Source organism: Stegostoma tigrinum, chromosome 12, assembly GCF_030684315.1.
Source record: "Stegostoma tigrinum isolate sSteTig4 chromosome 12, sSteTig4.hap1, whole genome shotgun sequence".
Taxonomy (NCBI): domain Eukaryota; kingdom Metazoa; phylum Chordata; class Chondrichthyes; order Orectolobiformes; family Stegostomatidae; genus Stegostoma; species Stegostoma tigrinum.
Window position 1 is genome coordinate 70,241,625 of NC_081365.1, and position 12,737 is coordinate 70,254,361.

At 42.4% G+C, this 12,737-nt stretch overlaps 1 protein-coding gene across 1 annotated transcript in view; it reads right to left on the minus strand.

The window, feature by feature from the left end:
• wwc3 (WWC family member 3) overlaps positions 1-12,737 on the minus strand; it is a 164,273-nt gene that overhangs the window by 74,377 nt on the left and 77,159 nt on the right. Inside the window, exon 2 of the mRNA XM_048541017.2 lies at positions 10,566-10,675. Within this exon, the coding sequence (XP_048396974.1) occupies positions 10,566-10,675 (110 nt within the window). The remainder of the gene's footprint in view (positions 1-10,565; positions 10,676-12,737) is intronic.

Below are 12,737 nucleotides of genomic sequence, written 5' to 3' on the forward strand. Positions count from 1 at the left end.
ACCATTGCCAGCAACTTGTCCTCCAAGCTACTCGCCTTCCTGACTTGCAAATGTATCACAATTCCTTACGAGTCGCTGAGTCAAATTCCCGGAACTCCCTCCAAGGATCTACCTATGGCACATGGATAGCAGCGGTTCAAGAAGGCAGCTCACCACCACCTTTCAAGGGCAACTCGGGACAGGCAATAAATGCTGGCTCAGTCAGCAAAGTACACGTCCCATGACTGAATAAAAAGACTGAAAACAAAGAAGTTTATCCCGAATTCCCTTGTGGATTTAGTAATTGACTAACTTTGATTGTTCAACACTGGTTTTGGACTCCACACAGAGGTAGGAATCATCAGTTAGTGTACTCGAGTTTTCTCAAGGATATGGAGGTGGGGAATGGAATAGCAGGAGAAGTTACATAATTGTAGGTAGAACAGCACATTAGTGAAGATATACGCTACAGAAAATGGGAAAAGACTGATTATTTGGAAGTGACCACATTCGTTGATGTGTAGATGAGACAATTATTAGAATTTACAGCCAGTTTGGCAGGTCAATGTTCCCAATTAATTGAATTGATAGCTTTATTTTTGTCATGAATCAAAAAGGTTGGATCAGCTTCAGTGTGGACTGGTAGCATGAGGCATTTGAAGAAAGAGATAGGTCCTTTAGGAGCTAATGTGCTCTGTGACAGACAGTATCAGAGACTCAGAAGGTCAGATTTTATAAGTTGCAACATTAATATGTGTATCTGATCATAGCTAGGGTCACAGTCAACCACCAAATGCTCTCACTGCTCGAGAGGCTGAGTCAGCTCAGTCTTGAAATGATTAGCTAGTCCAACTCTTCTTTTTATTACTTCCATATACTGAGAATTAGGTTTCTTATCGTAAAAAAACTTTGGACTGTTCACGCATATCTAATGCAAGTAAATAAATTACCAGTTCAGCTGAGTTGAGTACTTATTTCCTTCTATAAAAGGAGGATGAGAGTTTCTACGGCAACACATGACATATCAGTAAATGCTATTCTGAAATAGGGTTGTTCACTAAAAACACTGAATCCTTCTAAAATTCCAAAAGGACATTTGGAATGTTGGCCTTTATTTCAAGAAGGCTGAAAATATAAAAGGGATGAAAGCTATGGTCCAGTTGCAAAGGGATCTGGTTAGACTCCACCTGTGGGGCTGCACTCACTCAGGTTGGGGTACGAAACCTCAGGAAATGCATACTGTAATAGTTTTTGAGGGGGCCCAGAGCAAATGCATCAAAACAAAAATCAGCCTAAAAGAGTTCAATCAAGAGGGTAGGTTGTGGAGACTAACTTTGTGCTTTCTCGCATTTTAAAGATAAGGGGGTATCTAATGAAGGTATTTAAGACTGTGATCAGTAGGCTAGGAAAAGCAGTGACTTCCCCCAGTGCTTAACTAAAACTAAGCCATGCAGGAATGCCCACTTCTTCACACCAGAAAGTACACAACATCTGAAAGTCCCTCTGCAGAAGCCGTCAAGGCTGGAATTCATCACAATGTCTCAAAACTGAGGCAGGTTGTTTATTGCTTGGTACAGAGTTAAAAGGTGATAGGACCAGGGTGGTGAGAATGAATTTAGAGTCCATCAATACTCTATCTCAATCTCAAGGCTGGAAGACCCCTACTGCTGACTACCGTTTGTGGAATTTGCTTCTTTTTGTTATAACCCTTATATCAGACTGCCCTCTGCCAATAAAAGGGGTACACTCCAAACTGTCGGTGACACAAAGCTCCCTTCCAGAACTGTCTAGTCGCGGAGAAGCATTGAGTGTAAAATCCCAAAATTGAGACAGACAGTTGTGGTCACAGGAGGATAGATGGGGATAGCAACATGAAATCAGAGAAAAACAACAGATGCTGGAGATCACAGCGGGTCAGAGAGCACTCATGGGAGAGAGAACAAGCTAACGTTTCCAGTCTAGATGATTCTTCACCGGAGCTGAAGGGAAGTCCTCATTCGCTTCAATCGGAAACATTCAGTGTTGCCAGCTGATCTCCTTAAACTGTGATGCTATCAACTTAGAGTCAGAGATGTACAGCACAGAAACAGACCCTTCAGTCCAACTTGTCCCTGCCAACCAGACATCCTAAATCTGGCCTCGTCCCGTTGCCAGCATTTGACCCATATCCCTCTAAACCCTTCTAAATGCTGTTCATTCTGTACATGAACCACCCTCTGCGTGAAAAAGTTACCTCTCAGGTGCTTTTAAAATCTGTCGCCTCTCACCTTAAACCTATGACAACTAATTTTGGACTCCCAAAGCCCCGAGGAAAAGACCTTGGCAATGCACCCTATCCATGCTCCACTATCTGAATTTATGCAGCATTTTTCACATCCTCAGGATATTCAAGTGCTTTGTAGACAATGAAGTACTGCAGAGGGCAGTGATTGCTGTAATGTAAAACGGTAAACCAAGCAGCAAGAGGAAACCATTGTGCCCATCAAACCTGCTCTTGCGTATTAAATCCTGGCCAAGCTGTACCTCCAACTTAATTTCACCATACTGTCATCCAAGATAAATCCATTAGTCCAAGTTTGTAAATTGACAATTCAACTCTGCGGGGAAAATGCTCCAGATTTCCTTCGTTCAAAGAAGTGCCTACTTATGCTATTCCTAAATGGCCTAGCTCGATTTTAAGATTTTGATCTGAACTTCTCTATCAGCTTTGTCAAATACTTTAAACACCTGCAATACATCACCTCTTAACATTCTAAACCCAAGGAAATAACAAACCATGTTTCTACAACAGGTCTTTATAATTTAATCCTTTTACTCACCCTGTTGAAACTGAGGTGTACCTCTGTAAAGGACACACACATTTCAGTCCTGAAACTAGCAGCAATATTCCAAATGGAAGCTAATCAAAACCCTACACAAATGAATTATTAACCCTACACTTTTTTTAAAATCTTGATTCCTTTAGGTAAAACCAAAGTTAATCTTTTTGATCACTCGCTGTAAGAGATTTTTATGGAGTGCTGCACATGTATTGCTCCTAGTTTCTCCCTGCTAGCTTTAGTTTAGAATGGCTACTTAATTAAGTATTTCCAAACCATAAATGCTCTCAAAACAAATGGAAACTGAATGAGTAAGGTTGAACATGAACTCACGCAAGACCCTTGCCCGAACAAGAAACACTGTCAAAACCAAACAAACACCTTTCACAACTTGCATAGCCGCCAAAGATTATCTACTCCTGGATATCTGTAGCAAGTGTTTGTACAAGTTCGGTATGGAACCAGGTGACTGGGTCTGTACAAGTGTAACAAGGTAGGAATGAATGAATGGGTAACAAGGTAATTGTGAGACAAAGAATGGTAATATCTCTCAGGAGTACATGCAAACTTTCAGGAACAGAACTTTCATGCAAGGACACATTTGTTTCCTCTGAAAGTTGTCAATGTAGGAGAGACACTTTGTTCTTTCACCAGATGTCAGTGTCAATGGCTTAGGCAGCATTTACTGTCCAGAGCTAGTTGCCTTGCAGAAGGTGGTTCTTGCAGTCCTTGGGGAGTAGGGACACCCCCCCACCCAATGCTGTTACAAAGGGATCTCCAGGAATTTTGACCCAGCAGCATTAAAAAAATGGGCAAGGGGAGGTGGGAGTTGTCTTAAGCCAAGCCTAGGCCTGAGGGAGGAATTTGCATTGAGCGGATTCCTAGCCTTGAAGAGTGGGAGCCTGCATTGAGCCAGGTCCAGGTCAGAAACCAGAAGGTGGTGCGCTGAGCTGGGTTTGGATCTTCAGGAATGCACCGTGCTATCTCTGGGTCTAAGGAGATGGGGGACATCATGAGCTGGGTCTGGGAGTTTTCACCTGGATTGGAGCACTAGGGGAAAACAGGAAAGGAGGAAGCTGAAAGCTGACAGGGGAAATAAGGAAAAGATATGGACACAAAGGGAGAAGAGGAGGAGGCTGTAAAGCAGCAAAGGAAAACACAATCGTTTAGGAGCCAGGAAAATTTGAAATCACCGAGATAATGAAATCCTTGAAAATGAATATGGGATCTCTAACTCCAAGCTGCACAGTTTCAGGAGCTACACTATGGGGAAAATGTAATGAATGTTATTGCAATAATCACTGTGTCATTGTTAAAATTAAACAGGACTGTGATCTGTGATGCAGTGAGTAAGGTAATAGCTGCCTGAGTAAATCGCTCCAGCTTTGTGCATATGCAATAGAAATGCATTACATGCAAGATCACCAGTCTAGAGAAGGTATGGTTAGGATGATGGCTTAAATTTGTTAAAAGCTTGTGTCAGATATTTTTAAAAAAGAACTGCTATTGCTAACTTAAATCTGTTGTCCCAATTTAAATACTATGGTATCTCATAAATTATTACTTTGCTTACCTTTTACAAGGTGTTTCAAGGATGTTTTCTAATCCTGCTTCCTGCTGTGCAAGTCCAAATACACCAGTGGTCAACTCAAAAACAGACAGCGTTGTTACTACATCACCAAACAAAGAGTGCTGCACCATTCTGTAGGACTCAAAGAGCATCAAGGAGATGCGAGCGAGAGTTAAAAGTGGGAGTGGGATGGCAGTAAGAGGCTCAGAAGCAGGAGAGGCATCAGAGCCCACAATTCACCTCCCTGGTCCTGGACAGCACACTGCCATTGTATGTTAGTGTTTGAGGAAGTGAATATTTAAAGGTGGGGAGCTCAAGAGTTGCATTCAAGGGAGCATTTCGTCACACTCCTATCTCATTGCCATAGTAGATACCAGACAGGCTTTGAAGAGTCTGGACCTGAGTTACTATAAGAGAATGTCTGGCCTTTGCCTGCTGTTGTAGCTGTAATATTTAAAGAACTCACCAAACCTGTCAATAGATGTGGAACTGGAAAAGCACTGCAAGTCAGACAGCATCTGGAATAGGGAAGTCAATGTTTCGGCCAAAACCCTTCATCAGGGCTGGGGGAGGGAAAGGGGGGCAGGGTGCGGGGTTGGGCGAAATGGTGATAGGTGGATGCAGGTAGGGGGTTATTGCGATTCGTCAGTGGGAAGGAGGTGGAGAGGAGAAGTACGTAGGAAGATGGACAGGTTTGGTCAGATTAGGAAAAAAAGAGGGGAAGTGTGGGGGCAGGTGCTGCACCTGTTGCAGTTGCAGGGAGAGGTATTGGGTGTGGTGGAGAAGTCGGTGGGGAGTGTACAGCTGTCAAGGGAGGCCCTCTCACCTCCATCCAAGGTCCCAAACAATCCTTCCAGATCCAGCAGAGATTCACCTGCACTTCATCTAACCTGATCTATTGTACCATTACACGCGATGTGGTCTCCTCAGTATCAGGCAGACCAAACACAAACTGGGGGACCAGTTCGTGGAGTATCTGCACTCTGCATGCACCAAACCAACTCAATCTTCTGTTTGCCATCCATTTTAATTCTCTCTCCCACTGCCCAGGCGACATGCCCATACTTGGCCTCCTCCACTGTCAGACTGAAGCCAAACGTAAACTGGATACACAACACCTGACATTTCACCTTGAGAGCTTACAGCCCAATGGGCTCAATGCTGATTTCACCGGCTTCAAAATCCTTCCACCCCTGCCCTTCCTCCTTGCCTCCCTGGCGTAAGCCAACCTGTCTATCTTCCTACTCACCCATCCACTCCACCCTGCCCAGTGACCAATCACAATAATTCCCTACCTGCATCTACCTATCACCATCTCACCTACCACTCTCCCCAGCCCCAGACCTCTCCTTTTATTTACTTCTGGACTCCCTACCCCCTCCCCAGTCCTGACGAACGGTTCCGGCCTGAAACCGTGACTTTCCTGCTCCTCGGATACTGTCTGACCCGCTTTTCCAGCTTTGTATCTATTGATTCTGGCTTCCAGCATCTGCAGTCCTTATTGTTTCCAAGTCATTGGTCCAGATCAGCTTCTAGTCAATGGCAATCCCCAAAAGATTGAGATAGGGAATTTAGTGATGACTTTGTCATTGACGGTCCGAAGGTCACAAGAGACAGTGATATTCTCTCTTGTTGGAGATGGTCATTACCAGGCACTTCCCAGAGACAAATGTTATTTGCTACATATTATCCTAAGTCTGACTGCTGCCCCAGGAATTGCTGATTACGAGCACAGCACCCACATTTACTGTGGAGTGGAGAGTCATGCTAAACATCAGCAACATCCCCATTTACAATGGAGGGAAGGTCATTGATGGAGCAGCTGAAGACATAGGGCGCTGGACACTCCCCTGAGGAACTGCTGCAGAAATACCTCAGGACTAAAGATGCTTGACCTCCAACAATGCCAACTATTTCCTGAATGTTGGGCATGGCTGGATCCATTAGAGGGAATCCCCATGTCTCCCAGCTCCCAACAAAGAGGTAAATGTTGATGTTTGGTTTCACAAGCCCAGAAGGTAAGTGAGGGACAGCACAAGACTTTACCTGTTCTTCCATGCCACCCAGGCACCAACCAGCACCTCCAGCCTGTTCCCCAAGTTCAAATTGTGAACCAGTTATTGTCCACTCCAGTCAAAAATTCCAAATCAGGGTTCTAAGCTCGTTCAATACCAGTGTGATGGCCTTTAGATGAATACCAGTATAGGATTTTAACCACACAGTGGAATTATCTGAACGTTTCCCCCCACCCATCCTGGGGTAATTAAACCTATTCAGATTTTATATATATGATGGTATTCAACATGCCCTTTTCAGTGATGTTTTGACAAACACAGGCTGTTGTGCAAGATAACGAAATGCTTGATAGATTCCCAACGTAATAAAAGATTAGCACAAATGACACTGATACTTGGAATAAAAAACACATTTTAAAAAGGAGCTGTAATCTAATCCTGGATAATGATGGCTAGGGTTCACTGAATTCCGGAAATATATCTTTCAGTTCTTATCACATATCTGACTCGTTACAGAACCAGGCAAAAAGGGATCCTGAGGTCAAGTAAGAGGGATTCTATTTCAAAAAAGTGACTGACCTGACTTGTTGATACAGTACATTGCAGAAGAGAATGTGCTGAGAAAATATCCAACAATCTGTTGTCCTACCCCACATCCATTTGAGAAAATGTGAAAAATTCTCCAGCAGGATCAGGAATCTTTCAAGCAATACAGGCACATCCAGTCACTGGGCCGGGAGTTACAAGAACATTGCTTGCTCGTTGCTGTTATTCTGGCACATAAAGGGGGAAGCTAGTGACAACTGTAGTACAAGCAGCCCACAAGAGATCTTGCACTTTGTTGTGCAAGAACCCACATACTTGTGGCTGGGAGCTTTGCCCCTGCCCAGAGAACAATCATGATGCAATTGCACCAGTGTTTAAAATGACATCCAAGTCCCAACAACTTCATCAGAGTACAATGCTACTAATCAAACCAGACAAAGCCTGAAACAAAGAAGCTAGCTAAAAATGGTGAAAATAGGGTGGCAATAAATTTCCTGTCTTTTCCCTGCTCCCTCATGAGCAAGGTGATAGTGCCAAAAATTGTCCATCCAGATGTAACAGAGTAATTGCCCAGCAATACAGAGCTTAAATATCACAAACGGGGCCAAGACGTCACAGCATTGCATCTTGTACTCATTGGGGCTGGGATGCAAGGATGTAGACTTGAGGCAAAAAAAAAGGACATTCTGAACAAATGGACCATCACTGGTATGGACAGTTAACTGTCAATCTTCATTCACAGACTAAGTTGGTAGACTCTGAAAAATCATGAAACTAATCGATATAATGGTGGTCAGGGTCCAGTGAATTCTGGAAATGTCTTTATCAGCTCTTATCTTAAACCTGACTCGTTACGGAGTCAGGCAAAAGGGATTCGGAGGTCAAGGAAGAGAGATTGTATTTCAAAAGTGACTGACTGACTTGTTGATATGGTATATTACAGGAGAAGTGAATGTGTCAAGAAAATATCCAGCCACTCCAGTCTCTGTCAGGTTTACACATTTGTATAACAGGTTTGCCTTGAAGCCATACACTGGACTGCACTAAGAATTACACTGGAATTCCAGGTCAGTCGGGATCACAGTATGACGTACTTGTGGGTGCTCCAAGCTACATTTATAAAACACCACAAGTGCATTATTGTCGGCTAAAGGAATTTGTATATGCATTGCAACTTTCTTGTGGAAGAGGAATGGAATCTTGGGAGACTGGGAATCTCTGCTGCATTCACAGCAACAGCCTGACCAATCACAGCTTATCTGCCCAGCCTGAGGCCAAGGATTGACAGTCGACTATTCTACTTATTCACCATGCCAACGGTAGCCCAATCAAATCACTACCCGCTTCTCATGCTCTAGAAAGGTGTTCCTTCTCTTAAGGCTGCTTTGGGTGTCCTACTCCTGATGAGTATAAGATGAAAAACTGACTCTTTGTCCCGTTTCAGCGACTCTACAGATAGAAAAATGCAATGCAACCATCACAAGTGCGGGCATTAAGGGCACAAGCACTGACCTAACACCCAGGAAACCAAAAACATGTTCAACTCTTGTCAAAAATCACACATGGATTATTGCTTTACAGTGGATTAGCAAAAGGCGTAATTAAAAGCTCCCTTATTATTGAGATTTCCAATTATTCTTGGTGGATGCTAACAATTCCTTGCCCTTGCAATAGTTTCAGTCAACTGAACCACTGGAGGAAAAATCAGAAATACGAAATCTGGTTTACACATTGTAAATCAACATTCCAGAGGACACTAGTTTTTTTTGGAAAAAGATGAATTTTTACATTTTATTATATTTATTTCCTATGCTATCTTGATGCACAAACCAACTTCACACATTAATATTAGTGAAATGCGTAAGCCTCAGCATTGCTTTACATTTTAAGCTCGGTTTAACTACCATGAGAAAAGTTTTATAGTCGAACTCCTCTGAACAGTGAAATAATATTAAATTAATCACAAATCTCTTCATGACTGCACTAGTAAACAGATCATTTCAAGCACAATAAAATGAGGATTCTGAAAGGCACTACAGCAATTGTTCAAAAACACACAAGTAACAATTTACATAAAAGAATAAACTAAAGAATCTCATTAATTATACTCTGCTTAAACCACTTAAAGAAGGAACAAAAGACCAAAGGAACCAAAAAAGTTGGAGGAGGGGTAAAATGAGAATTACTTTAACCAAAAAGTCTCCACTAGCCCAACATAAGGAGTTATTTGAAGAATACTAATCTACTTGTAGTTGACTGGTGAATAGGATAAAGCACACAATTACTAGACATAAACTGCTTAGATTTTCATCTTTGAGGTGTGTAGTGGGACTACAGAAATTTCACAGCTTTGTGTGGCTGCATAGGAAGAAAATGACTATAAAGACATAATCTTCAAGGCCAGAGATGGGAGCAGGCTGCAGTAAGATGATCTAAGCTGGGAAAGGGACCAGAAGCATGTACTGTGAGGCCAGGGGCATGCAGAACAATGCAAAATGACTATGTTACAAAAAAAAAAGCCCTTTCTATTATATTGCAATGAAAGTGTTAATCATCCAGATTGTTTCAAGTATTAATTGCAGAACCACATCTCATTTTGCTGTAAGAGCTGAGAGCCCTGACATCCATTAGCTTGTTGAAACAACTGAGTCCCAGAGAAAAATACAGCTTAATTCCTAACGCTGCCTCTGTGATTTCTGCTATCACCTGCACCATGTTTAAACAAAGATTAAGAGGTTTCAAGAGCTTGTGATTTCTGCCACTGATACATTATTCACTGACGCCTTTATGGCTCTGTAGAAAAGGGTCATTTTATCAAACCTAGCTGAAATTTATGGAAGATTTTGTTTTTTCTTAAAAAGATTTACTAATACAACTTAATGTCTTTAGGTTGCTTCGGTTCTACACAGTGGATGGGCATGAAAGTGCCACAGCTTGATATTGGAGGCAAGAGAATCCATAGAGATAGACATTGAGAGATAGCTTGACATTAGAGGTATGTGGGATCCTGGGTTTAGAATGACTTGGAGCATGTGGAGAACCTTCTTTCTCATGCAGACCATGTTCAGGATACACCTGATATGCGATGAACCATTTCTCTTGTATGGAGGTGATACTAATGGGATCGTGGGATCAGAAGTAGGCTATTCAGCCCCTCGAGAATATTCCAGCAAGATATTAGATCATGAATAACTTATACCTCAATTCCATTTCCTTACCTTTACTGAACCTCTCAGCATTTCATCGAGCAACAAAATACTTTCAATCTTGAGAGAAGAAAGGGCCCCACCATTTCCAATATTCTGAGGAAATAAAAGATTCCTGATCTATCTTCTAAATAGCCTGGCTCAGTGTTGAGATCACATCCCCTTGTTTTCAATTCAAAATGCAAAACCTCTTTGGAATGATTACAGGATTAGAAACAAAAAGGCTCGGTCACTATAGCACAACCAGACCAAGGGCTCCTCAGAACAAATGAATACATTTGTTGTCTTTCAAACTGCAAGGCCACCCCCCCCTAAAGTGGAAGAGAGGTCGATCAACTTGGCAAGACAGCACAAACTCTCCCACTAAAACCTATTCTGAAAACACACCCCGCCATGTTGTGGAATCATGGGAAATCTCCATTATACTTACGGTTAATGTGGTCAATATAGTAAATGCCAGCCTGTGGATCATAAACTACTTCCCAGCCAAGTGGCAGCTCATCACCAACACAGTCAGCAAATGTTAATGGCTTGGTCAGTCTGAAAAAGTAACAGAAACATGAACTTATAAAATTTGTGAGGACTGCACTGAACATCTCAGGAGGTCATACAATTTCAAAACTAAAAAATGAGTAGCAACTGATAAAAGTCCCAACTTCTTCGTTACAGGAACAGGAACTGGCCACAATGCCCTCAAGCCTCTTACACGACTCAATTTGATTATGGATAATATTTTTCAACTCCCACGTATCCATCTTAGTTGCACATCGCTACATACTTTTACCAAACCAAAATCAACTGGCACAAAAGCAAATTACAATAGATCTTGGAAATCTGTCGAAGATATCAGAAATACTCAGGAGACCTGTTAGCTGCTGTGAAGAGGGAATCGGAGTCAAAGCTTCAGATTAATGACTTGTCTGTAGAACTGAAGAACAATGTTATCAGTCTCAGTTTTGAAATTTTCAATTGTTTTCATCTCAAATTGCTTTGAAGGGACAGGCTTCCAGGTTTCCACTGCACTTTGTGTGAGGATGTGTCTCTTAACATTTCCCCAGTTTAAGGTTAGGTCCTCTTGCTCTGCATTCTGACACCAGGAGCAATAGTTGTTCTCCATCTACTCCCATCAACTGCACAATTATAAACAAGATGTGACACATTGCATCCATCACTATTGGCAGTGAAACATGCATCTTCTTCATGCTAATTAGACCTTGTCTAACTCCTGTATTAATCCAAAGGCCACAAACTGGACAGGCAGAAACGTTATGACATTGTCCCTGTGTGCAGAAAGGCAGCTCCCACAATATCATGCAACTGCTACAAGTCTTGGATTCATTGTGGTGAATGTTTCTTTTCTTCCTCACTAACAGGTTACACTGGGCAGCACTTCTGAATTAAACATGCGTTCTAGTTCAGGGTCCTTTTGTTATGTGTTACAGACCATGCCATGTGGGTTACAGGGGTCAAAAGCACTGGGCCAGTGAGGCAGGGTAATGAGATTACAGCACATAAATTGCACTACTCCTTGAAACTTGACTTGTCAAATGTTGTGGATCCAATATTAGCCCTGATCCTCTATGCGTCGGAACTGAAACCCAAGTGCTTCAAGTTTCCCCAGTGTGGGAGTGGCACATTACAAATAAAGGGGGTCGTTGCTGATGGGCAAATCCTTTTGGTGAGAGGGCAGGGAGCTAAAGCCCACATTGTTGCTGTGTGACAATGCCAACTTAAATTCCCACCAAAATCCTACAGGTTGGAGAATGGACAGAAGTGAACTTTCCTCATTTGCAATTGTGAAAAAAGTCTTTGCTGTGCACAATGCACTCTACACCCCCATCCCCTGCGTTACCTTCAACATATTTGTTTGCAATTCAACCTGTCCAATTTTAAATAAACCATCTCTCATCTCAGCTGAAAAAAAACACAGCTTCAAAAACGCGAGGCCTGTTTACAGCAAAATGTCAAGCACATTCCATTCCTCAAGGAGCAGTCTAATTACTTCCTTCACCTCTGCTATCAGCAAAACTCCTGGAGCTTTGGAATGCACCCTTTGCTGATAGTACAACAGTTTGCAGTGAAAAAGCAGTTTTTCTAAAATGTTAACCTAGCCTAGCACCAGCAGACAGCTAATTTACATAGATGGGACAACAACGAACACTAACTTTTCTTGTGCATTCGATAAAAATTAATCCACATTCACTTCACATAACCATGTTGTACAAGTTTCCCCATCACCATGGAAGAAAAATAACCAGGACTTCACTCTACTGTTTGGAGCAAAATTCATCCTTCGATCATCACTGCCAAAAACAGGTGACTGACTCATTTATTTCATTGTCATTAATGGGAGTTTACTGTGTGCATAACCATAAATTCCCTGCCGGCCATTCTGCCCATTCAGTCCACATCGACCCTCTGAAGAGCATTCCAACCAAACCCATTCCCCCAGCCTACCCCTGTAACCCCACATTTCCCACGGCTCATCCACCTAACATACACAACCCTGGACACTATGGGCAATTTAACATGGCCAATCCACCTAATCTGGACTGACGGGGGAAACTGGAGCACCTGGAGGAAACCCACCCAGACTGAATAC